This window comes from Natator depressus, chromosome 2 (assembly GCF_965152275.1).
Source record: "Natator depressus isolate rNatDep1 chromosome 2, rNatDep2.hap1, whole genome shotgun sequence".
NCBI lineage: Eukaryota > Metazoa > Chordata > Testudines > Cheloniidae > Natator > Natator depressus.
The window spans coordinates 88,820,720-88,848,195 of NC_134235.1; the positions used below are offsets into that span (position 1 = coordinate 88,820,720).

Below are 27,476 nucleotides of genomic sequence, written 5' to 3' on the forward strand. Positions count from 1 at the left end.
CACACCGCTGTGTAGCTACACATGTCAGTGAAAGGCTGAAGGAGAGGCTCCCTCCTACCAGAGCCTTTCCACACTGCCGGAGTCTTTCCCTGCTGCGGGGAAAGGCTCCAGCAATGGGGACCTGGCAGAGCCTTTCCTCCTCGCTGCTGGGATTTTTTAAAGTATTTCTTTACACAATGCACAGTCAACCTGTGGAACTCATTGCAGGGGATGTTATGAAGGTCAAAATTATACCTGAATTTAAAAAAATGGATTAGATACATTCATGGAGGATAGGTCCATCAATGGCTATTAGCCAAGATGGTCAGGGATGCAACCCCATGCTCTGGGTGTCCCTAAGCCTCTGACTGCCAGAAGCTTGGACTGGATGACAGGATGGATCACTCAATAAATTGTCCTGTTCTGCTCATTCCCTCTGAAGCCTCTGGCATCAGCCAATGTAGGAATACAGGATACTTGGTTATATGGACCATTGGTCTGACCAGTATAACAACTCTCATGTTCCCTGTGGTGGGGAAGGGCTCCAGCAAAAGGCAGGTACCAGAGTCTTTCCCTGTAACTGGGAAAAGTTACATCAGAGACTTTTCCTATGCCCAGAGCCTTTCCTCGCTGCCTCCCCCTGCCAGAGCCTTTCCCTGTGGAGAGGAAATGCTCGACTGGCAGAGTGTTTCCCTGCAGCAGGGAAGGGCTCCAGTGGTGGGGAGCTGGAAGAGCCTTTCCCTTCTGCTAGAGCCTTTCCCTGCTGCAGGGAGGGTTTCTTTTCCTGCAGAGGAGAAAAGCTCCAGCAGCTGGGAGGCAACAGGACACTACATGGCTAAAAATAGCAGTGGAGATGGGGAGACACAGCTTAGGTGAGTAGACGCATGTTAGACGAGTGGGTGAGTAGACCCATGTTGGGTGAGTAGACGCAGGGTATGTACACGCATATTAACCCACATCCTTGAAGCGTCTTTACTCTACTTGCCTAAGCCAAATAGCTACACTGCTATTTATACACGTTATGGGGGTATGGACTTTATACACGGCCAAAAGAAGCCTGCAGTGTAGATGTACCATTAGTTCAGTTGCACCAGTACAACAATCCAAAGACTGGAGAACTCATCCTGGACATGCCGTGTGCCAATAATACCATGAGCCGCAGTGTTCTGTGTTAATAACAGGGTATTGAAAAGAGCTGTGAATGAGAGAGTGCAGTAATCTGATTTACACATTTGTTCCACTAACGTCTCACTGAACTAGTTCAGGCTCAGATTTAGACACAGTCGATCAGTACCTGCACCAAAGCAGGTATGTGTTAGCGACAGATAATATAGAAATAGAGATCAGTGATTACACAAAGCTACTTCACTACCAAGATGAATGTCACGCAACAGAATCAATGCAGCTATAGGCAGGTGTCTCACTACTGAGCTGCGGAAAATTGGGTCATTTCATTCTGATTTATGAGGTTGGAACTAAATTGCCTCAATCTGGATGCCACTGGTATAACAATGATAATCCTACCTATATTGCTGAAATATGGACCTGCTCAGAAGTGTTTAGATGCTGACAGTATTCCGTATCTAATTCTAAACAGTTTCTTGTGCCAACCTCTACACCCTGAATTCTCTTCCTATCCCAGTGTGCCAGGGACCTTCCCCTCCCCTCTCCAAAACTGTCTCAACTTGCTTCTCCCACAAATGTCCATATCAACAAAAGATACTGTTACCCACTTAAAGAAGACCATCACAACCACATAAAAAAAATACCCAGGAACAGCTCCTTCCTCTGGCTCATCCAGTATGTTTTACATTTAAACTGTAATCTCCGTGGGGCAGAGTCTTGTATGGGGTTGCATACGCTTACAGCACCCCAAAAAGAGCAACAGTGGGTGCAGTTAAAAGTGCTGGAGATCTAGCAGTTGTATTTAATGGTTGAGCAGAACATTGTACTAGGTGAACTCAGTCTTGACATTTAGGCAGACAGTTTCAAACAATAGTATATTGTAAAGTGTTCATGATCTCCTGACTGCAGTTGGATTAGTTTCAACCGCCCATCTGATCTGCAGCCTGCTGAACAACCACAGTAGTGACGTTGGGCCTGATACAGTGAGGCACTAATAAGGATCCAATCTCATTACCACTGAAATCAATGGAAAGAGTTCCATTAATTTCAATGGCAGTTAGAGCAGGCCCTAAACTCCTGCTACTCCCTTTGTCCTCACTAAATACTGCTGGCACTCACTGATTTCATTCCACAGGAAATAGCCTTTATATAAACAGGAAGAATGAAGCTCTAAACAACTAATGCTTGACACAAATAATATGCATGATGTATGAATTTAAAATCCACTAGCGTTTCTATCAGATCTGCAGCGACTATTCTTAAAATAACTAGATTGTTCCTGGCAAGATAGAGTCATCATTGCCATAGTTTCTTTCATGCAGGAGATTATATTTTGTTCTCTTCTCCACACTTATACCTACTACTGCCAAGTAGTAGCCCTCTATTTCCCCCCGTTGGCTTACAAGAAGATTGTTTGAAAGTGTTCCAACTCCGTGTTCACCCAGATTTAACACACAACCATGTACTGACATCCAAGTATATTTATTTTAATCCTTTGAATCCAGGATTGGAGGTATCCTGGGAACTATGTTTTCCTGGCTTGGGTCACATGTGTTGATATCATATACGGTTAAAACACAGATTGTAGAAAATACGTGAACGGATTTCAATCATCAGCACCCTTTGTGTCCTCCACACACTGAATTTGGACAGTGGTCTCTCCCAATTCTCTAGTAAGCATTAGCTTACAGCACCCTCTCTGGGCCACTGCAACAAGAAATGTTGGGTGGGAATGAGCTAAAGGTCTTCTTATTAAAAATAAACACAGCAGTAATCCTCTTTTGTCTTTAAATCTTTGTATCATTATATGGACATTACACAGGGTTTCTCAGACAATTTCTCAGTGTGCTTTGATCCATCTCACCTTGAAGTGGGACTAGATCAAAGCACATTAAGGAACTGTTCGTGCACATCAGCAGGGTCCACATGGAGAGTAGTGCATTGCAGGTGAGTGCAGGGTAGATTCACACCCTCGCTTGCCATGGACTGTTTGTGTAGACAAGCCTCACGGCTCCAGCCAGATTGACCTTGTGCAGTAGAGAGGTGAGCTGCCTAATACCTGGTAAAAAAGCACTTGACAGTATTTTGGGAACAGCAACATGTTGCAGAGACTGACTTTGATCCACCTGGAATGGAAATTTGTTTACAGTTATATTATTTACTGCTGTAAAAAGAAATTAGTGTGATCCAATGATAGCAATTGGATAATTTTGAAATAGTTACAACATATTATTGGGGGTTGGTATCTCTGTAATTATTTCCTTTTCAAGCTTGTACATTGTAGAGTTTGGGCCTCACCATGGTCTTTCTCTGAGTGGATCCCCTCAGATGATGGCACCCTGTGATTTAACCGTGCTTACCCAGCAGGCCTGCCGGATTCAGCACCTGCAAGTCTTCCCTTTGGGAGCTCGTGACCAGTGATTAATACAGGTGAGGTGGTGACTAGAGCTTTCTCAAACTCAAGTACTACTTAATCTTAACAGTAGAAGGAAAGCATAACATAAAAGAAAAAGGATTTTAAATCAATCAAAGGGATACACCCGTCAAGCTTACCGACATCTTTCTTATTATCCCCTGGGAAGCCTAAGAAGGCCTAACTGCTTTTGACCTTCCAGCAGAGTTGATCTCTGTGTCTATTGCCCATACAGATATACCTTATTCCCCAAAAATGTATGATCCTTTACAATGATCAACCTGTGTCCACCCAAGGGGTTGTACCAGTGTAACTATTTTAGTTTTAAAAAATTACACTCCTAACTGAAATAGTTAAGTTGGTAAAAAAACAAAAACAAAAAAACCCCTGTGTCTAGACCAGGTATTAGCTGAGGAAAATCTTATTAGATATAGGGCCTGAGTCAAAGTCCACTGAAGTCAACAGGTGTTTCTCTTGACCTAATAGGCTTTGGATTGAGCCCTAAAAGAAGAAAAAAAAATCTGGGATGATTGCATACTAATAAAGAAGTGTTAGAAATGTTAATCCTTTGCCATCTGTCTTTATTTTGCTAACCAACTCAAGTGCGCCCAACCAGAAACTCTATAACAGATACTGAACAGCGCACTAAACATCACCAAACCTGCCCCTATTATAGTTAACAGGATCCATAGAAATGTACAACTATTGTCCATATGCAAGATTTCCATAGAGAGTTATAATAAACAGGTCTGAGAGAAAGAGGCTACATACTCTGCAATCTACTACAGCTATATATATGCTGCTATAAGTTACCTGCTGCATTAAAAAAGCCCAATAACAGTGTCTGGATTTTAAAAAAAAGCTTTACGCCTCCTTTCTTAAGAGTCCAGGTTATGGTAAGCAGGAATTCAATTATGATACCTCTATATTGTCTCTTTCTTTAAAGTTCCTGTGCTACATTGCTTGTATGGCGATAGAGCCCAAATGCGTGAATGCTTTTTCCCTGAATCCATCACATACACCTCCCAAAACAGAAAGTTATTTATGCAGGCCAGATCACGTGCTCCTGCCTAAAAACCCCACAAGAAGGCCAAATGAAAGCCAACAATTCCAAAGCTCCATTCACAAAATTTCTAATGAATCAGCCCCTGAGGAGGCTAGATTAGCAATATTGTGGAAGGAAGGAGGGACCACTGATGACTGTCACTGGAGGGGACGTGAGATCTATTCCCAGTGAGGATGCAAAGGCACAGTACAGCCCTTTGGGCCCATTGGCATAGGGTCAATGGGACACATACGTGGATAAAGCACTTCAGAAATTTTCTGTCATTGCCACAGAGGCAACGAGATGTAGTTACTTGTCTCCTGAAGGAGGGCAGACCAGCTTCTATTTCTGACACTTTACCTGGTGATGATGCCACCCAAAAGAGCTATCGCCAACTCCATATCCTCCATTGACAACCATACCCACCCAAAACCCTTGGAGCTCCCACTGGACCAAACTGACACCAGCTACTTTCTGTGGGGTAATATCTGTCATCTAGGGTAAAAGGACCTTTTGTATTAAATGTATTTACTGGAGACCATCATACACCACCACAATGAATTATTAAACTGATGGGGATAAGTAATAACTACGAGCCAGGTATCCAATTTCTCAGATCATCACTGTGGGACAGAGTCTGTAAAAACTAGACTTGGCATAGATATAACTGAACCCACACAATGCTTTTGTGGGTGTGATCCAAAAGCATGACATATTTTGCTGACCTGCAGCCTAGCTTCTTCAGAATCTCAAAGTTGCAGAGACTCTGTTAAATACAAGCTACAATTCTCACCTTCTCAGTAGCTTTATTTTGACTAGGACATATGGGCAAAATTCATTCCTGGTCTTCATATGACTTCAGTGAAATTTTACAATGGTTCGATTTGTCTCAATATGTCATATAAATGCAATTTAATTGATCAAAGGCCAAATAACAATAGTCAGAGTGTAAATAAATCATGGGACATTAAAACTGCAGGTTTCAGGCCAACAGAAGCTGAGTGGCTCAGGGAGAAGACTCTCACCATCTATGGGGTGGGAACAGGTGCATATCATAGCACTGCTCTACAGAACCTCATGGAAGCCAACAAAAAAATTAATATTACAGTCTCAAATGAAACTATCAGCCCTTTGGTTCCTAGGTTATTGCTATAATGCAGGATTACATGTACACAGGAAATTCATAAGGGGAATATGGATAAATATGACAACTAATGTTTTACTATCTTGTTCGTCTTTTTAAGGGTCTCACTTATTAGATCTGTGATAATAGTGCTATGCCCCTAGCTTCAGTTAAAACTAGAGTGATAGATGAGATAAGAGATTGATCCAGAACTAAGATAAGCATGTGTCACTGGATGTGATGTAACCTGCTGTGATGTCACCAGAAATGACAACGTGCCTGATATGATTATGGGTGTGATCTTATGACCTAAACCCTTTCCCTTCTGGGATCAGGGTTAACATTTATGGCACCTGACCCCCCAACCAAAATGCCCACCATTACTAAGGAGCAAAAACAACAGGCTTTGATATGTGGCTCAGAACCTTAAACCAAGACTGATAAATAGCATGATATCTAGAAACAATAAAGACCTGCAGCTAAAAGCTTGGGAGGTGGGGTGTAAAAGCAGAGAAAGAGATGTTTAAAAATGTGTGCAAGAGATCTGTTAAAGAAAATGTTCGTTTATAAATCTAAATATTAACTAAAACACCTCAATGCATTTTCCCACATGAATAATTGGAGAAGGGCCTGACCCAAGCCCCTATGTCCTCTTACACAAAGCCCTTCTTAGCTAAGGAGAGAAACCAATAGGACTTAGTATATGGTCCAGACCCCTTAAATCAATGACAATTATAGGAGTATCAGTCACAGAAGTGATAGCTACAAACATGAAATAAGCTAAAATGTAAAAAGAGACCTGTTAAGGAAAAAGTGGATGTTTGTTAAATAAAAAAAAAAGGGGGCTGTTGGAATCTTATTTCCATCTCGTGAAAGAATCCTTTGTGTCCTTGTTGTTTGGAGTACCTCCAAATATATTGTTACAATAAAAAAAAATTATTAATAAAAAAGTGATTTACAATCAGCCTTTTTAGAAAATACAAATACACTCAGTCTGTGCTTTTAAAAAATTAATTCACAACTTTTGCAATTTCAAACAAGGCACTGTTTCAGTTCAGACTAAGTACATCAGACTCGGCTCCAGTCATAATAAACTGAAGTCAAATATATGATGCATTACTTACAATAATAAAACCCATAGACAAAATTCCGCTTGTAATTACTGATGACATAATTCAGCCCTAAACTTAACAAATCAGCTTTCAGAATTCAGGGTCAGCTCCTGCCAATGAACATCCCATGCCACCCATTAACTTCAACAGGGTTGCAGAAGGTGTAAATAAAGGCAGGATTTCAGCTTTTGTATTTAATACTTCACCTAACAATTACTGATATAAATTTGAACCTGTCTTGGAACAATCCCAAATAAAATGCTTATTATTTTTTCATATATGTAATGTGTGCCCCTCAATAATGTCTGGATATTTTTGTAATACATTTTAAACATCACATGAGCTCTTCTCATGAAGTAATTTTTTTTAAAGAACTTCACTATGGGACAGATACTTCGCTGGAGCTAAGGGCTGGTCTCTCTGGTCCACCAAAATGGTGCTTTTAAATTAATTTCCAATCTACACATAAGAAAATGGAATGGATTTCATTAGAATTGCACAGGCTTAAATCAGGGCAGAATTTGTTCCAAGATATTTTGCAGAGGCACACACAGCTCTGGAGGCAAGGACAGAGGTGAAAGTAAGCCGGTACGCCCCGGTACGGCGTACCGGTAAGAGCCAGTGCGCCATACCAGGACCAGCTTTCCGAGAGGGCAATTTAAAGCCCTGGGGTAGCGGCGGCGGGGCTCTGGTGGGCATTTAAAGGGCCCCGGAGCTCCAGCCGCTGCAGGGCCCTTTAAATCCTGGCCTGAGCCCTGCTGCCTGAGCCCTGGGGTAGCGGCGGCGGGGCTCTGGAGCGGATTTAAAGGGCCAGGGCAGTAGCGGCAGCTGGAGCCCCAAGCTCTTTAAATCCCCGCTTGATCCCAGCTGCCCGAACCCTGGGGTAGGGGTGGGAGGGCTCTGGGGGGATTTAAAGAGCCCCAGAGCTCCAGCCACTGCTACTGCCCCAGCCCTTTAAATCCCCGCCGGAGCCCTGCTGCCAAAGCCCTGGGGTAGCGGCAGTGGGGCTCTGGCAGGCATTTAAAGGGCCAGGGCAGTAGCAGCAGCTGGAGCCCCGGGGCCCTTTAAATCCCCGATGGAGCCCGGCCACCGTTACCCAGGGCTCGGGCAGCAGGGCTCAGGTGGGGATTTAAAGGGCTCGGGGCTCTGGCAGCTGCTACCACAGCACAGCCCCAGGCCCTTTAAAGCTCTGCCAGAGCCCAAAGCCCCGGGATAGCGGTGGCAGCCGGGAGCCCCCAGGGCTCCTCAGTGATTTAAAGGGCCCAGGGCTCCGCTGCGGTAGCGGAAGCTGGAGCCCTGGGCCCTTTAAATCGCCCCCGAGCCCTGGGGCTCCCAGCTGCCTCTGCAGCTGGTAGCTCGGGGGGTGATTTAAAGGGCCGGGGCATGAAAAGGGGAAAAGATAAATAGGATGGAGCTAGGCTGTTCAAAGTGGTGGCAGATGACAGAACAAGGAGCAATGGTCTCAAGTTGAAGTGGGGGAGGTCTAGATTGGATATTAGGACAAACTATTTCACTAGGAGGTTGGTGAAGCACTGGAATGGGTTACCTAGGGAGGTGGTGGAATCTCCATCCTTAGAGGTTTTTAAGGCCCAGTTTGACAAAGCCCTGGCTGGGATGATGTAGTTGGGGTTGGTCCTGCTTTGAGCAGGGGGTTGGACTAGATGACCTCTTGAGGGCTCTTCCAGCCCTAATCTTCTATGATTCTATGAAATGGAATACTTATGACCCTTGTTTTTTGTAAATCCGTTACATTGACTTGATGTTGTAGCTGGTCTTCACTTTGTGTTCGTATAATAAAGCAGATTCTGAAAAAAATGTCTGTGTGTAATCATTACATCAGTCAGACTTCTTTTTCATATCAATACAACAAATCACTCCTCCATAAATTCCCTTGCTATAGCTAATACAAATAATTAATAAACCATGAGAAAAATAAATGCAATCAAACAGCAAATGTATAAAGTTCACCATTTTTAGACTATGTAAAGGAGATTTATAGCTGCAGTTGATAATAATTATTGCCACATCAATGCATCCTTAGTTCCAGACTCCATAAAATCCCTCATCATACAAATTAAATGAATGGGATAATTTAATTACTACATTATTTAACAGATGAGCAACCATTACCAACGTAGCAAGAAACTACTCCAAATAAAAAGAAATGGTAACAGTTCATTGATATACATGATTCATTCACAATTCCCTACCATCAGTAGGAAACTGTGTATGCTCAGAGCATCTCTAATTTGGGCAGCATGCCAATTGCAGGCTGTGCTAAAATAAGTAACAGCCTCCAGTGCAATAGCCAGATTGTTCATAAGGTGTTACATGTCCTCCTGCCTCCTCACTGCACTGTATATTGAACATCTCATCTTTGCTTGATGCTTCAGACAATCATGGGCTTTTCCTGGTCATGCCATACAAATGTCCAAGAGTTTGCCACAATGATAAACTAAGGCTTGTATCATCATTGAATAGTTCTCCTTTCTGTTAGTTCATGTACTCTTGGACTTGCTGAGGAGGTGATGTGAACATAAAATGGGAACATATATTCTATCAATAATCCTGCACAGTTCAGGCGCCTCGATTTATTAAACCCTCAGCCACACTCGCCACACTGATAAAACACCTGTGCAACAGATCATGTATTGTCATGCCCAACCCCAACACAACAGCACCCAGCCAGTGTGAACATCTTAACCCCAAACTAGTGCCCATCTAACAGGTATCTATGCAAGGCAGTCTGCTTCCACAGGGTGATTGCCACTTTGATTTCTGCAATAATCCTTGTGATTTGTTGCATCAACAATGGGCCTGCCTCATGTATAGAGAGGGTTTTATGCAAGTTTTTCATATGTGAAATCATCAGGCAAAAGCATATTTGAAAGGAACTTTTTGTCTTTTTCAGATTAATTGCCTGCTCAATTTTCTCTGTCACTACAATCAGCCACTAATGCTCCATCTACGCTACCAAAATAACTGCTTAAACATATCTGAGGAAAATGGTGGTGGCCTCAATATATTATAAAATGTTTTATTCTTGCCTGTGTGGCTTAAAGAAATCATGTTAGGGACCTATTTTATTGCAGATGGGTAGCTAGGCTAAAACATGGTTCCTTAACATAGTTATTTTATGCTTTTCCTATTCATGCAGGCAAGAAGAAATCACATTACAACACTTGGTCTAGAAGGGTTAAAACATAACTATCTTAAGATACACTTTTCCCTTGTGATTTCACCAGTTAATAAGTTCACTGGTATCTCTGATATGTCTGATCTGCTGGAAAAACAGAAGACTTTATTTTCCAGTGTTGTCAATCTACCGCTTTTTACCATCATTCTCCTGCTCCTTTTTCACATGCTCAATATTCTCTCTCCCTAGTTCATGATATCTTACCCCTATATAACCACTTTTGTATATCCTTAGCAAAAATAAAAGAGAGAGCTCTTTAGGCAGATTTGCTTTTAGCTCTGTAGAGGGCAACAGCTGCAATAACTGACTTGGGTCCTGATTCTACAATGTCTTGGAAGCTTTAATACTCAATTTACACCTGGGCGAACACTACCATTTTAATATGCTACTCGTTTTATACCCACTTTGCACAGATGTAAATGACCACACCAGCTGCAGGGGAGTCATGCCATTGTAGTCACACCACGGCTCTATTTCTCAAACTATGGCCATCTCAACCTATACCCACCAGAAAACCTCTATATTCCCATCAGAATGTATGTAAGCACAAATATACAAAGACAAACACTAACAAAATCAATAGAAAGCTTTCTATTTAAAAAGTAGTGAGGAAAAATTGTGCAAAACCAGAGCAGGGAAAATAAAGTGACAGTAAAGAGACCATCACACTAGCTACCAGGGAATGAAAAATTTGCCATCAATGATACATAGGCAGAGGGGACCAAGCCCCATTTATTCATTAATTATTATGAAGATAAGAGGGATGCCTCGTGCATCCAGCCGCCTGCTCTGAGAAACAGCCCGTGTCGTTTGCACTCTCGCACCAGCCAGGGGGCTGCAGCCTGCCAATAAATGGTTTTATCTGGTCCCTGCCCCTCCACCTCACCCCACCCCACCCACTTCTTCCCCTGATCCCTCCCCCACCCCAATACTCACTCTCTGACCCTTCCCTCTACCTTAAACCTTCTCCTCAGTCCCCCCTTTACCCCTCCCGCCTCTGACCCCATCCCTCACGCCCGGGCTCACGCAAACCCACCACCTCTGCCCCTCCGCCCCCCGCCAGGCGGGCACTGGGAGTGGGCGCGGCTGAGCAAGGGGGAGTGGGCGTGGCTTCCCGGGAGTGGGCGGGGTTCGCTCGGGCGGGGGCGGGGCCGCGCCCCGGCCCGCGATAAGTAGCGGCGGCGGCGGGCGGTTCCTGGGTTGCTGGTTGTTGGCGCGGTGCCTGGCTCAGCATGGAGAGCGCTCGGGACTACGCTGGCGCCCTGGTGCGGTGAGTGAGCGCGTGTCCCCGGGGGCACCGGCCCGAGGCGCAGCGGGGAATCTGAGGCTGGATCCAAACCCGGGGGGGGGGGCGGCTTCCCGCCCATGTGGTGCTGCCGGGGCTCCGCCCGTGGTGCCGCCGAGCAACCCGCTTCGCCCTGACCTGATCCCGCAGCCGGGGCTCTCTGGCTCACTCGAAACCTTTCGCTAATAGCTGCTGTTGAAAATGTAACTCGCAGGTGTTGCCGGGCCTCCTGGGGAGACCCCCTAGCTCCCGCACCGTCTGGCTTAAAACAAAAGCTGCAGTGCCTTGTCGTGATGACTTTACCTGCTGAAAACCCCGCGCATCCGACCTGGGCATCTTGCTTCCGCTGAAACTCTCGTTTCAGCAGAGATGGTCGTGGATTAGCAGTTTCCGTATGACCAGGAATCGCAACGTAGTTGCACCTCCGTCGTACTCAAAAGGAAACTCTTCCTAGTGTTTCCTTTCATCCACTTCTTCTTTAAAGAACAAAGAAGTGGATGAAAGTCTCTCAACAGAGGTCAAACTATTTTTAGACCGTAGCCATGGCTCTCACCAATAGTATTGGTACTACAGCAGCAGTACCCTTTGCTCCGTTGCTTCAGGAGTAACTGTTAACACTGCTATTAAATCTTCAAATGTTTGAAAATTGAGACTGAAAGAAAACAAGAAGATAATCTTAAAGACTAGACAAAATTGTGTTTGATCTTGTGTTCTAAAGCATTGGAAGGTGAAACTCCCACTGGCTTGATTATAAGCTTTGGCATTCTGGAGTTTGATTCAATTCTTCGTTTCCTAACACTTGCATCTTGACCATTGAGATCTTCTAAAAGATAGTATCTGGTAAACAAGTTACTTTGATTTAATTAAATACAGGACATTAAATAACTTGTACAATGTTGCGGCAGTAAAACTAGCAAATGGTACATCTACTGCACCATAGTATATACTAAACCAGTGTTTTTCAATCCATGGGTTGCGACCCAGCACTGGGTCGCGGCATGTAAGGCACTGGGTTGCCTTAGTCTGGTCAGCACTGCCAACAGAGACATTAAACGTCGCATCAGCGGTGCTGGCCAGCTAAGGCAGGCTAGTGCCTACCTTTTCCAACACCATGCTGCACCCTGGAAGTGGCCAGCAGCAGGTCTGGCTTATAGGCAGGGGGTCCACAGAGTTCCACGTGCTTCCCACACCCCAAGCACCGACTCAGCACTTCAATTGGCTGGTTCCTGGCCAATGGGAATGGGGGGAGGTTGGCGCCGGTGCCTGTGGGCAAGAGTCAGGCGCCTCCACCTAGAGCCAGACCTGCTGCTGGCCACTTCTGGGGCGCAGAGCAGTCCTCGGTGCACCCCGGCTGTGCTGCTGACCAGGAGCTGCTGGAGGTAAATCTCTGCCTGCACCCTTACCCCAACCCTGAGCCCCCCAAACCGAGAACCTCTTCCTGCAACCCAAACCCCTCATCCCTGGCCCCAGCCCAAAGCCTCTGGCCCTAGCAGAGAGCCCTGACCCCCTCCCACACCCTGAACCCCTCATTCCTGGCCCCACCCTGTGGCCCTCACCCTTGCACTCCAACCCTCTGCTCCAGCCCTGAGCCCCTCCCACACCCCCAAACCCCTCATCCCCAGCTCCGTTGGGTCGTGGGCATCGACAGTGGCCTTCAACTGGGTCCCCAGGGGGAAAAAAATTAAAACCACTGTACTAAACTATATATCTTGCCAAGAAAGTGTAAGGCTCATGAGTCAATCATTAAATTTAAGGTATGACTTAAGACTTAAGTCAATGTTGCAGCTATTCAGTGTGTCTAAAAAGACCGTTCTCACTGTGGAGCAGTCTTAAATTTGTCTAGTTTCTGTCTTCATCTTGCACATTCTAATGAATCTAAATTAGCTAGTCCAGTCATTCTTTCACTAAAGTTCTGTGAATGATAAAATTCTAAAACCCGTAGTCTGAGGAAATGCTAATAGCACATATCTTCCCTGAAACACTAACTGCATCACTTTTAGCTGATTCACTCCCCTGACGCTAAGGGTAGCCCTTTTAGTCAATTTACTCTAATCTAAAGGTCACAAACAGGCTATAGATTGGTGTTGTGCAACTTGTGACTCCTGAGTATGACTGAAGGCTGTTGCACCATATTGCTTAGACAACCATGCATGACACCCTGTACGTTGTCTGCAGGCTGTCTCAAGCTTTGCAGCCAACAGTGTGCACAGAGTTCATTGTAAAGTACCGCCCACTGAAAAGTAGCTGAATTCATGGATCCTACATGTCTCCATTCTCCAAACAAGTGTTTGGAATACTATGTGCAAGTTCCTAGTTCAAAAATGAAGAACTTCTAATGTGGCTCTAACACCAAGTCAGGCACTTTACTAAAGTTTGAGGATGATGGTTGTGTACCTTTGTAGAAAACTCTTCTATGCCCTGGAACTGGTATTACTGCCTAAACAGGGTAAAATACCTGTACTCTGCCTCCCTAAAACATACCCTTTGTAGCTTAATAATAAAATAGATGTGGGCCTGTTTAACTTACTAATGAAGCTATTAAATGTAATCAGCATTTCTTGCTATTGTTGCACCATTTTTCTGTCTTGGCTTTCACTTTTTCTTTCCACAGTAGATTGTGGGGTACCAAGTCTTGTGGTGACACCAAGCCACCTGAGGATTCCCTTGCATCAGGAATCCACTTTTCTGTTTCAAAGGCTGCTTTCTAATTGCTACAGTATAAAGCAGCCAGACTGGGTTCCAAGGATCTGGATTAGTATATCTAAAAGTCCTTGGCTGCAGTCGCTATGGACATGTAAGGGTTGGATCTGGTGTCCAAATAGGTAAAAAGGCAAGCAATCACTGATGCTCCTGTCACTAAGAATCCTGTTTGCTCTACCAATTGAGAGCCCAGAGTTCTCAGCTACTTGAACAGTCAAACTGTTCCAGGTTAAATATTACGATGACAGTCTTGCTATAAATGGATGCAGGTATAGATGGAAACAGTGACTGATGGTAGTACTAGAGAGTACAAGGGAACTTCAATTCTGAACCCATTCACATCACGAAAAAGTCATTCTAATTACAATCTTGCATCTTAATGTGATCCTCCTATGGCTTTGTTTCCATGTTGGATTCAAAACTGGGCTTGATACTACTGGAGGATTTGGGTGCCAAAATTGGACAAATAGCAGCACAAGATTGCAGAAATCATGTAAGCTCAGCTCTTGAGCTGTTTAACCTAAACCCAAGCACTTACTTGGCTCTGAATCCTAAACCTAAAAGCCCACATGATGCTTCCTTGTCCTGTCAGTAATTTATTGATACATTGTTTGCCTTGGCCCTGTGCTTTTTTTCTTGTGCTGTGTCTTCTGCCTGAACAAATTCCCTTCTTGGCAAAATAAGACTTCACAAGATCTAATTCAGCTTAGTGATAGAAAGTAAACTGCCACACTTAATATCCTCCAACCCCCACTGTTCCACCTGGGCTTGAGTCTTTCAGATTCTATCATAATCAAGTACTATACTGGCAAAGTAACTTTGATGTATGCTTCCTGTTGTCTGAAAAAGCTTCAGACAGCTCCCTACTATTGGAGCCTTAAGCTTGATGATGGGATATGAAACTTCTTAGTTGTATGCTACTGGTCCAAATCTAGTCCATATTGCTAGCATTCAAAAGGTAAAAACTGATCACTTGTGGGCTGTGCAACACATTTGTCACTAGGCATAAGATCAAGAGCAAATACCTACATCCGAGAAACTTAACTGTACTGTAATTCTCGGTAACTGGACAGAAAAATGCCCATTCACCCCAGGGAAAACTTCAAATCAGGGTTGAAGTGCACACTGGTATGGCAGGGAAACTTACAAGATTTCATTTTGCACTGTATCTGATCATTAGTAGTGCCTAGTACCTCATGTGCTGAAGAGCAAATTCAGCAGGAAAAACATCCAGAAAGCAATGGCTTAAACTACACATGGAATAAAAATTCTTCAAAAGAATACTTATTGAATTAAGTGAATCTCAAACTAAGAATATGTTGCTGATTATGAAGAACAAAGCCAGTAGACAGTGAAGGAAATGTCTGGCCAGAATTAAACCAGTGACAAGCACTTATCAGGAACTAGAACCAAAACATAACTTGATAGTCAAAACTAGCAATGTCTGACTTTCAGACCAACAAACTTAGTCCATGCAGCCTCAGCTAAATTAAATGGGCTGAGGGAAAATCTTGTCATACTCACTATACCAAATCTAACTTCAAGCAAATCTAATTTCAGCCAAATAATTGCATCAAATTGAACATGAGTATTCAAAATAGTCATTCCAATGACTAAGCTACTTGAAGCATCTAACTTGCTGCATCATGGCAGACTTCCAAATCTTGACAAAGCCAATGCTGCAAAGAAGTAATGGCTCATCTTAAAATAGCTGCTGCTAGCTAGCTTGCCACTTGCAACAGGCACGTAAACTCCCAGTGCTTTGGTGGCGTAATAATGGAAGTTATCCAGGTGAATCCCTGCCTCATAGCAGGTGGATGCAGGGGCACTGTTGATGGAACCCACAGCCGTGTATGCATTACAATTTACTAGAATAAAACTGGCTTTTCTAATGAACTTCCTTTCATACAGCTATTGGGAGGCATTCAAATGAACCAGCCAGATGAAAGATCAGTTTAATTATCTGTAAGATAAACAGTGGTGCTGAAGTAAACTAAGTTGGAAAGGTAGCTGCTCTAAGCAAGGAGACCCCTGGGGCCTCAGGGATGTGCCATCCACTTCCCGGAGCAGCACAGAGCCAGGGCAGGTAGGAAGCCTGCCTTTGCCCTGCTGGACTTTTAGTGTGCAGGGAGGGGGAGGAGTTAATCAGTGGGGCCTTTAGACCCCTGGGGTACACTTGGGGACCCCCAGGGGTCCCCAGACCTCAATTTGAGAAATGCTGCAATATCCTATTAAAGAAGGTCAAAGTTGTTGTAAGCAGGACTGTGACCAGTGGTGACCTGGCCAAGTTGGTCCCAAACATCTGTACTGTTCTAAAACTGAAAACCATTATCTTGCCAGGAAGAAAGCAAATACTCTAGTTTTATTGAAACAACTTTGGTCCCTGAACTTCTTAAATAACTTAGTCTGGTCTTAACTGGCCTGTGAGAACTACATATGAGCATTATATAGTGAATGTATACATCACAATGACTAATCTCAATGTTTTGTTTTAATTAAAATTGTTTTTTAGATCTCTGGTATCCATGGGAACATCTGTGGGGTCGGTGACACGACAGACCCTATTTCCTCCTCTCTTACCTGCAGCCCGACCCTTCCGTGTATCAAATCATGACCGCAGCAGTCGGAAAGGAGTTGTTGCAAGCAGCCTGCAGGAGTTTATTAGCAAGGTATATCAAACACTTGGTTGAGACTTAAAACTACTTGTCAGTAAGAACATAATACCTAGGACTTCTGGTCTCAACTCTGTATGAGAGCAAAACTTACTTCATGACTGAACTGTAGGCTTATTTCAGAATTCAGAGCCTCAAAAACCTGGTGAATTGGAATCTAAGATAAATACCATGGCTTTTTAGAGATGTATGTGGGATATTTAGTGTCAAATGCAGGATGACACTTCATTGAAACATAGTGTAGTCCTTCAACAGAAGGAGATACTGGAGATACTGTCTCTAAACTAAAATGATGGGAGTCTTGCTCTGAAAGATTCAACTAGACTGCTTGTGGCGCTATACTTAATGACGTGTAGTTGGATTCCTCCTTTTTAAAATTAACCCTTTGTATTTGAATACAGTATCAAAGCCTGCTTACATTACCATGAGATCCAGATACTCTGGAAGTTCTGTGCACTTTCACAGCAACTTGATTAGGGAGTGAGGAAAGAAAAGAGTAACTACTTTGCAGAGTACAGGACCATATGTACAGTACAAATGCCACAACTCTTCCTTGGTGTGGAAGTTGGAACTGATCTTTATAGGTAAAACAGAAGCAAGTCAGTACCTTCATTTGGTGTTAGAACTACTCCACAAATGAGTAGTTGTCCTTAAATCTTAACTAGAGAGAAGGAATTAACTTAAAGCAGATGCATTCTGAATTAGATCTATCTACTATTTTTTTTATTGTAGGCCCTAGATGCCTTGCTGATTACTGCTGGACTGATTACTCTAGTTTTGGAGGAAGATGGCACAGTTGTGGATACTGAAGAGTTCTTTCAATCTCTGGGAGATAATACACACTTCATTCTTCTAGAAAAAGGACAGAAGTGGACACAAGTAAAGTGTTAACTTTTTTGTAACTTTTACAGATCACCTTTGGCTTAAGGAGAATTGTGGCAGCTGGCAGTGGGGCAAGGGGTGGGAGTGGTGGAGGAATGGGAGGGAAAATTGCCTTCAAAGAAGGCTGGGGTATCAAAACCAAAACCTGCTTACTATGCTAGGAATGCATAGTCTTTCCAGAGGACTAGAAGTAGGGAGTTCTTCTGACCCTCAGCTGAACAGGCAGAAAACCCATTACAAAAACCTAACATAAATTGGAATTAAACATGTAACAGGCATCTACAAGAACCAAAACAAAAATCCCTTTTTTGCTCAAGTGTCTCCTATATTGTGGAAATATGACTAGTCCTCCTTCTGTAGAGAGAAACTAAACACCAATATTGTTTACATCAAGCAAAACAGACTTTGGTTTTTTATCAAAAGCATGACTTTTCCTCTAGGCAGTTTACTTTAAAGGAAAAGCCAAGGCATGATTTACAGCATAATCTGAAATAGAAGTGTAAAACTGCATATTCTGAGCACATTAGATACTCAGTGGTAACTAACTTAGAAAAAATATTTCTGCATTATTCCACTTGCAGAATCTTAGGAAAGGGCTAAAGTGTGCCATCAAAACATGATTATGAAATAGAAAAACAGATGTCTAGACTTTTTTCTTGGCATAAGAGCATTTTAAGACAAATGTGCCTGGTTCATCTAGTGGTTTGGGGTTTTTTTGGGACACTCCTTCCCTTGGGTACAAACTGGGGACCTTCAGTCACATGTGGGAATAGTTCTGATCTCCATAATGCAAATAAGAGATTAGGTCATTTCTCTAATGGCCCTTCTGTTAAATGACAACTGTCTCCCCAGAAGAACAAATTGCTTGTGCTTGTCAAGTGACAAAGGCTAGCAGTACCACTGTCTCCTCTGACTGCCCATGGATGACAAGCCTTAAATTGTCACCTCTCTTAGACTAGGACCTAGGTTGCAGCTCCTGTGTACACATGACAGACACAGCTTCCGAGGAGCAGAATGGCAGGGACTGGGCAGTAGTCCCCAGTGACCAGACAGCCTTTTCAAAACAATGTCATCCTTCTTAACAGAAGGAACATGACCTAGCATAAAACAGGTTTTGAAATTGCCTATACAGGCTTATCTACCTAGAGCTCACCATCCTCTTGATGTTAGCCAGGTAGACCTAATGTCTTCAAATTTCCTCTGACCAATTCTCCTTTCTCTCAAAAGTGGGACTTACTGTTTAGTGTCCCTTTGATCTTAGGCTTCATCTCTGGCAGGTACTCCCTTAACTAATAGCCCAGACATTGTTTTCTTAATCTTCCTAGAAGTGTTCTCCTCAAAGTATCCTGTCTGCAGTTATTGTGGTGATTCCTGCTTAGTTCCTTCCACAATACCCCTTTTGGCCTGGGTCCATAGTCAAACTACCCTTGCAGCAATTGAACAAGCATAATGTGCATAAATTAATAGAGAAGCCCCCACATCTCTAGGAAAGAAGTTTATGAATTGGAGAGTCCCAGAGGAGAGCAATAAAAATAAGGTTTTTTAAAAGAGGCTAAAAACTGGGTATATTTAGTTTGGGGCCAGGGGAGACCAAGGAGAAACCTAATAAGTCTTCAAGTACGTTAAGGGCTGTTTATAAAGAGGCTGGGGATCAATATTTTCTATGTCTAGGCTCACTACTTCTTGTCCTACCTTCAATAATCAGCAGCAAGGGAAATCTAAGTTTGTTAGAAAGGGTTTTCTAACATCTATAAGGGTAATTAAGCTCTGGAATAGGTTTCCAAGGAAAGTTGTGGAACCCTCGTCACTGGAAGTTTTTATGGAGAAGTTGGACAAACCCCTGTCAAGAGTGGTCTGGTTTACTTGGACCTGCCTCCAGCACAGCAAGTTGGACTTGAGTTCGAGGTCACTTCTAGCCCTATATTTCTGATTCAGACTCCAGTGATCTATGTATAGTTGCAAAATAACTCAAATGAGGAACATGACTTAGTCATATGCCATCTGCCAGAATCCTCAACTTAAAGCTACAAAGGGCATGGGAACTAGGTAATGAGCATGCTGCAAGAGTATTTGTAAAACATAGCTTCAAGCATTTAAAATTCATCCTTGTGAAAGGGAGCCAAACCCTAAGCATTTACTGTGGACTGTCAAAGCAAAAACAAATGCAGATCAGTCTAGTGTAAACATTATTGAGGCCAAGTACCCTAGTAATTTGTATCTTAGCCTTTTCTGTACACTCATTACTAGATAAAATTGCAAAGCTGCTCCAAGCAATCTTTGTTTATTAAAAATAGCGATAAGTGATGTACAAAGCATTCCAAAAGCACTAATTAGAGTAAAATTTCTCATTGAGTGAGATACAGGATATATTCACTAGATGTCCCCCTACAGCATTGGACTGCTGTAAACACTTCTCAATGACAATATCTTAAAGTGGGGCAGGGAGAAAGCATGAGCAGCTTTTCACTGTCACTTGGTAGGCAACCTGGGAGGAGGTCAGGATTTAGCAGTTGAAGGTGCTTGCTTTCTAACAACTATCCTTGTGCTCCCTCTAAGTTTGCTTAAATACAACTTAGTGCTGTTCTGTGTCTATTCTAAGTATCATCATACTGGTTCCTTCCAGTGATCTATTAACTACTTGGGGGTTACTTCAAATCCTAGTCATAAAGACTGGGTCCACAAATCACCAACCACCCGATTCCCAGGTGCTATTCCAAGGCCTGTCAACATGCAGCTGCGCAAACTCCCTTTTAAGGTAAACACCGGGCATATAGGCTAATATTTTAAAGTAATCAGGAGTCCGTTTGCTGCAGCAGTCCACGTAAAGCAGTCTCTTCTCAGTTACTGGTTGTTCATGTCAAAACTGGTGTCATTGTGCCAATACAGCTGGCTTTCTAAATAACTTTAACATGTCACTAGTGTTGTAATCCTGGTGGAATTTGGCCCTGATAGTTCAAGGATTCTCAGGTCATCTTGGGACAAGTCTGACTAAAGAAAAGTAACACTTCACATATGCAAAAATGACACTTGAAGGGAGTATCCATTGTTTTTTGCATATGTGAAATGTTGAGTATCAATTAATATATGAAGGATTAGTTACTTTAGAGTTCTCTCACAGGCCTGATCAGGCCTTAAATGAAGTCATGATGAAAGCTGCAAGTTTGTGACAAATATCTTGTAACCACTACTTGGATTCATGTCCCTCACCAATAATGTAGATTGGAATAAGATTTGATACCTCTAAAGAATAGCTGCATTATCTAGTGTCATTAAGGTATATTCACTATGCTATCGCCTCTACTGGATATAGTATAAAACTAATTGTCTCTTTAAAATCAGGGAGAAAATTATATCACCGCTGTACGGCAGACTAAGAAAATGGGGGTAGCCAACATTACTCTGGACTTGTACAAGCTGAATCCAAAGGATTTTATTGGCTGTCTAAACATTAGAGCTACTTTCTATGAAATCTACTCTGTGTCATATGACATCAAATGTATGGGAGCAAAGACTGTGCTGCGGTAAGTATACATTCCTATTAGTCAGTTGGGGGAATATAAACCAAAACTGTTCTTAAAGGAGCATGAACTTTAAATGATCCCACAATGAAGATGCTAACTGGTTACCCATGTCCGCATTAACTGGTAGAGGCAAAGGCATCTTTACACTGTTTCCTGCCCATGACACAGCACTCTGCAGTAGCCATTCTTAGCTTTTTTTTGTTTACAATGATTTTTTTGATGTAGCTAAGGTTATGTGGCAGAAATTTAAAATGGAACCTTACCACAGAGTAAGATATAACACTTCCATTTGTAATAAGCAAAACCAGTCCATGTACAGTAACTGGTGGTGGAAGGATGCCAAGTTCCTTTCATTGAAACCAAAACTACTTCAGTGTAGTGAAATGAGGGACTGAATAACAATAACCTTTAGGCCTTTCCCACATTCTGCGTAACCGGATCAGTTTCCCCTTCTGATGGGGATGGAGGAAATAGAGAAATGGGGGGTATAAAGTGAACTTTTTACTATCTTTAGGTGGATTTTGCATATTGGAATAAGATTGAGATCTTGGTTCTCAAGTGAACTGCCTTTCCCTGCTACAGAGCAGTTCAGGCTAAGTGTATCCCTTCAAATACTGAAATGCAGATATTGTTTGTCATAAATTGACACTCCCTGGTTGAAGATGAAAGCAAATATTCTATCTACTCTGCCAGTCAGAGTGTAGAAGGCCCAGTCATTACAGGCTGAAACTACATGAACATGAAGATATTCTAGATCACTGAAGTGAGGACTTCAAAAGACAATGGCTTACTGACTCAGATGAGAGTTCTAAAATACTAAATTGCAAACAGCACACCTTGCTACACCTGTCTGACAAAGTTCTGGCCCCTCAAATCCTATGTAAATTGAGACTAAACAAGACACTGGCCTAAAATTGGCATAGACTGATAGTCTATCCCTTAATGTCTGGATTCTCAGTCTTGGATTTAAATGAGGGTCTAGTTATGCCATGTATTAGACCCTTGCCCAGCACTGACTTCAATGGGTCTGGATGGGTAACTGAGTGCAGAACTTCATTTAACAGAACTAAACGCTGTCCCCTTGTGACAAGTGGGGACTAATGTCTTGTGCCAGTCTTTAATTCAATTATCAGTTACAGGTTTGAACTCTAACAATGGAACTTGCTTTGTTAAAGAGGGAATTTTAAGTGTCAGTTCCTCCAAACTCTTGCCAGCATGCTGCAGCTGCTGAGAGAAGCTGATACAGGAAGTGAAAAAAGCAGCAGGCAAACAGCTGAGGTATCTGGAGTCCTGCTACAAGCATAGCTATATTATAAGAAGACCATTTGAGGGCCAGTACAAGCAATTAAGTCCTCCTGCAAAGGGCTAGCTGGAGGGAAGATAAGAGCCTATCCCAAGTGGCTGCAAGCTGAAGACAAACTCTGCATTGGGATCTCGGATAGTCCCTTGAAAAATGTTCTATTGATTCTGAAGTTTCATACACTGAATCCTCCCAAATGTTCACTTGGCAGGCAGGGAGCCCCTCACATGCCATCAAACTTGATGAATTTTCTGATTTTTTTATTGTCTTTTCAAAGAAAGGATCAAATGTCCAGACCAACAAATAACAATCTCCTCCACAGCTAAAAATGCCACTTGCACCCACAGCCAGTTGTCTCACACATAGCAGCTGTTGTAAGACACAGCTGCATGGAGGCCTAAGAAGGCTGCACCTGGTTCTATAAAGTCACTTGGCCAGCCCAGCAGACTAATTGAAAAGAACATACTGAAGCTATAGCAAATAGGTGCCTTCCATGTCATGAAAAAGGAGTTGTATTTAAAGCACTGCCAAGTCCCTGAGAGATCTTTATTCAACTTCTGTAGAGTGAATTGCTGACTGCAAAAAAATCTAAATTCTCTTCTCATTGAGAGAACAATGAACTTCCCATAGGCAATGGGGGAGGAGTGTAGGAGAAAAGGATCTGCCTTCTGCATTAAACAGGAATCCTAGAAGTGAGCAGTACTAGTAGAGCACACTTGCATTCATCCTTACTCAGGGATGGGAAAGCTAGGCTGATGAAAGAAGTGAGGCTGTACTTCAAGGAAGGGAAGAATTAGGCCAACATCTATCTTCTAAGGAATTGTTGGTGGGGAGGGGAGAGGATCTCATTCATAGAGCATTGGTTGAGTTTCAGACTAGCCCTCTGATTATTCTCGTACTTTGTTCCCTTCCCCTTGTTCTCTACTTCCTAGTATATTTAGTTGTAGCTGTGAGTTTGGGTAACTTCCAGGTACTTGTCTAGAAGATTCATTTGGCTTTAGAGGAAAAAGCAGGATTGTAAATATACAGAGCTGGTACAGAAAGCTGAACTCAGTGTAGTTCCTGGTCTAGATGGCCTGGTTTTCTCATCCTTAGAAAATGTCACTCTAAGCAGTGGCTGGAGGCTGATGTACCAAGAGTGTCATGAAGTGTTCAGCTTTATCCTCTCTCTACTCCTGGAACTTACACTAAAACCTGTGGGTCTTGATAAAACCTTAGTGCTCACATTGCCTTAGTTTTATGGGTCTTGTATTGGGTCTTAGAGCCTGCCTAAAGCTGAATGTTTCAAGCCACTGATTCACTCTGGAATGTAAGCAGTAACAAGCAATACTCGTGAATTGGAAGGACAAAGCTTTAAGATTCTCAGCTCCATTAGTATTACATACATAAGTTCACTGCAGCCAAACAATCCAATGTGAGTGCTCAAGTATAAACCTGGTCAATACTTTAATAGACATGTCAGTGGTGGTTCTGTAGCTGGCATTCCTCCTTACTTCCCACCTTGTACTATACTAATAGGTAAGATGGATTAATGCTGCAGGGCTCAAATTGACTTCCTGATTACCTGAAGTCATTAATGGAAACATGGCAATGCCAGTAAGGGTATTTGAGTTTTCAGCAGAACATTCCAAGTAACTGCTTTGACTGCATAATTTAAGTTTCTCTTGCAGGCCCAAACTCTGCTACATGCAAACAGCTTCCTTCCCACTAAGTGGGAATTGCTTCTGTGTCAGGGTGGGCAAACTTTTTGGCGTGAAGTCTGCATTGGGTTTTAGAAATTGTATGGAGGGCCCATTAGGGGAGGCTGTGCCTCCCCAAACAGCCAGGTGTGGCTTGGTCCCTGCCCCTATCCAATCCCACCCTGCTTCTGTCCCTCTGACAGCCCCCTGGGACTCCTGCCCCATCCAATCCACCTGTTCCCTGATTGGGGGGGTGGGGGCAGGACCCCTGCCTCATCCAACCCTCCTCTCATTCCTGACTGCCCCACCCAGGACCCCTGCCCCTATTCAACCCCCCTGTTCCCCACCCTCTGACCACCACCCCGAACTCCCTTGCCCTCTATGCAACCTCTCCCTGCCCCCTTACTGTGCTGCCTGGAGCACCGGTGGCTGGCAGCACTACAGCTGCACTGCCCAGCTGGAGCCAGTCATGCACCGCACAGCACAGAGCACTGGGTCAGGCTGCAGCTGTGCTGCCCCAGGAGCTCACTGCCCAGAGCATTGCACCAGCTGTGCAGTGAGCTGAGGCTACAGGGGAGGGGGAACAGCAGGGAAGTGGCCAGGGGCTAGCCTCCCAGACCAGGAGCTCAGGGGCTGGGCTGGAGGGTCCCATGGGCTGGATGTGGCCCACAGGCCATAGTTTGCCCACCTCTGTTCTATGTAGTGGCTGCAGAATCAGGCCCTGGTGTAATGTTGCTGTATGTTGCCAAACAATGGCTAGAAATGGATGGAATGTGAGGATTCTTCTAAATGTGACTCATCCTGAAAGAGCCCTATGTGTCCTGAAACATGATGCAGCATTCCAAGACTTTCTTTTAGAAATGACATTAACTTTTTTCTCTTCTAGGAGAATGCTACGATTTATGTCCCATGTGGCACAAATAACTGGGCAGTTTCTTCTCTACACTGGATCTTATGTGTTGCAGCTGATGGGTGAATATGAGGAAGATGGCATGTGTACAAACTCAAAGCACTAACAAACAGTCTCACTTCTAATATCAGTTGCACCTTTTCACACCAAATATTCTCCTGTACAATTCTAAAGATGGCTTCATGGTCTTAAATTTAAGTAGATGAGAGGTTCACTTTAATGGACAAACATGAATCTAACCTTTTGTCCTTTGGCACACTTGCAGATCTTGTACTTGGAAGATAATGATGTGACAATTGTAAATATGATCGGAGTCTTTAGTCTTTTTAATGCAGTGAATGCAAAGAGGTCTGTCTGGGGACTGGACAGAAGTTCCTCCCCCACTACACAGATATCCAAAATGAAGAAAAGGTATACATGGAAGCATGGAATCTTTCTGTACCAAGTTGTAGATTTCCCCTGCATGGATCAAGACTTAATTGTCTTGTGAGTAAACAACCATGTTTCACCTTCTGAATGAATTCTGTGGCTTTTAGTTTCTTTTATGTCCTCAGTACTGTTCATATTAGTGTTCACTCCCTTGGTACTCAAATCCCCAGCTGAATTGTATCTGTTTCACTCTGTACCAATGTAAATAAATAACTTCATTTTTTTCTGTACCATAGGACTTGGTGCAGTGACTCTTTAAACTAATTTAGTTTAATTAGACAGGTAGTGGAAATAGAGCTGCCCTTATCGTTAAGTCTGGCATGCAAATTTTTGCATGCCAGTGCTAATATGTATAAGCATTGCCCTGTAAGCATACTGAAACTATACCAATGTAGGTACAGCCCTATAGGTTGATGCACTAACTGTAGTGGCTTCTAAAATGTGAGTTAAAGCAGCACAAACTGTAGATTTACATCTTGATCACTTACCTAACTTGCATTTCTCTTAGCTCAGTATTTACAATTTCCAGTCCTGCATTGAATAAACTGGCTTAGTGTCATGCCTAGAATACTTATGAGCTTCCTTTCTAAAAAATGAGATTAATAAGCCTCACTGAAATTGCAGTTTGTCCCATCTGTTAAGGCACATCTAAAATTCCTAACTTAGATTTAGGAGCATATTTCTTGAGATCACTGGACTTGCAGACCATCCACTCTAAATACAGCTAGAAGCTGTACCTGCACTAGCCTCTTCAGTAAGTTATGTATATAATTACCTTTTTTATGAAGCAACAAACTAGCCCTTAAGCTATTTAGATTCCTTAAATTGTAAGTATCCATGATAGCAAACTGCTAAAAGACCAATTCTAGAAGATGTACCTCCAGCAGTTGTCATTGCTAATGGCCTCTTCAAGAGTGGCTACAAGTTCCAATATTCAATCCTTAAGGATGCACACCAGCCACCATACAAGCATTTCCCACATTCTATGAAAGTACCCTACCCACCAGGTACATGATATTCTGGTATGGGTGTGGCTGGGTGTCTCTCAATTTCTTCCATCCACACCCATACCAGAATATCATGTACCTGGTGGGTAGGGTACTTTCATAGAATGTGGGAAATCCCGATTTAAATTCGTCTCAAAAAGACAGAGAGGGGACTTAAAGCTGTGACTCCCACAGACCAGTATGCATCCGATGAAGTGAGCTGTAGCTCACGAAAGCTTATGCTCAAATAAATGTGTTAGTCTCTAAGGTGCCACAAGTACTCCTTTTCTTTTTGCAAATACAGACTAACACGGCTGTTACTCTGAAACCATACAAGCATGCACAGCTACAGGGAAAGAATCAGTCCCATGAGATCCAGTAACTAATTACTAGCTGGCATGCCGTGTGAAATGTTGTGTTGGTATTAATGGTCTGAGTAAGACCTTAACACTCTGCAGTTCCTAACTTCCAATATTGGATCAATTCAAGCTTCTTGTGTTCTAGTAGCTATGGTACTATGACATTCTGTGAATTTGTCATAGGTCATTCCCTGTGTTCAGATGCTACCCTTCTGTAGATACAGGGGGAAACTGATAGGTTCCATATTTCTGTGTAGGGGGAAGTCAATCTTCCAAATTACAGCTATGCTAAATATTACCCTGTGGTAACAGGCATAGCTTTCCTTTGGGGGCCAACAGTCAAGGAGGGGTAACTGTAATATTGTCCAGTTAAAGGCTGTATAGAAAGGCAATATGCTGCTTTGATCAGTATGGATAAAACTAGTCAGAGTGAAAGCATTCCACTCTGGGTAAGCACAGATGTGAAGCTAGTATTACTACCACATTAGTTTTAAGAATTTAAAGTATAGTCAATCTAGGTTCATTCCTAGTCCTACCTAAGGTGTACTTCTTACACTCAAGGAGCTGGATGTTGTGGTACTTGTCAAAGTTATCAAACACATTAGCTGTTCCTCTTGCCTGCATTGCAGTGGCCCTTCTGTCTGCTGTGGGTTTGCATTACTTGATTTAGGTTATGTCTACAGGGGAGTAAAACACCCACAGCTGGCCCATGTCAGCTGACTCCAGCTGTGAGGCTATAAATGTTCATTTACACTGAAAT

The 27,476-nt window shown here is 43.1% G+C and overlaps 1 protein-coding gene across 1 annotated transcript; it reads left to right on the plus strand.

Moving 5' to 3' along the window:
• The first annotated feature begins 11,126 nt into the window (after positions 1-11,126).
• CIDEA (cell death inducing DFFA like effector a) lies at positions 11,127-27,218 on the plus strand. Its single transcript, XM_074943133.1, has 5 exons — positions 11,127-11,263; positions 16,491-16,647; positions 17,383-17,529; positions 20,872-21,053; positions 24,919-27,218. Exons 1-5 carry the CDS (start codon positions 11,226-11,228, stop codon positions 25,046-25,048), a joined length of 654 nt encoding a protein of 217 aa, XP_074799234.1. The 5' UTR covers positions 11,127-11,225; the 3' UTR covers positions 25,049-27,218.
• The last annotated feature ends 258 nt before the right edge of the window (positions 27,219-27,476 follow it).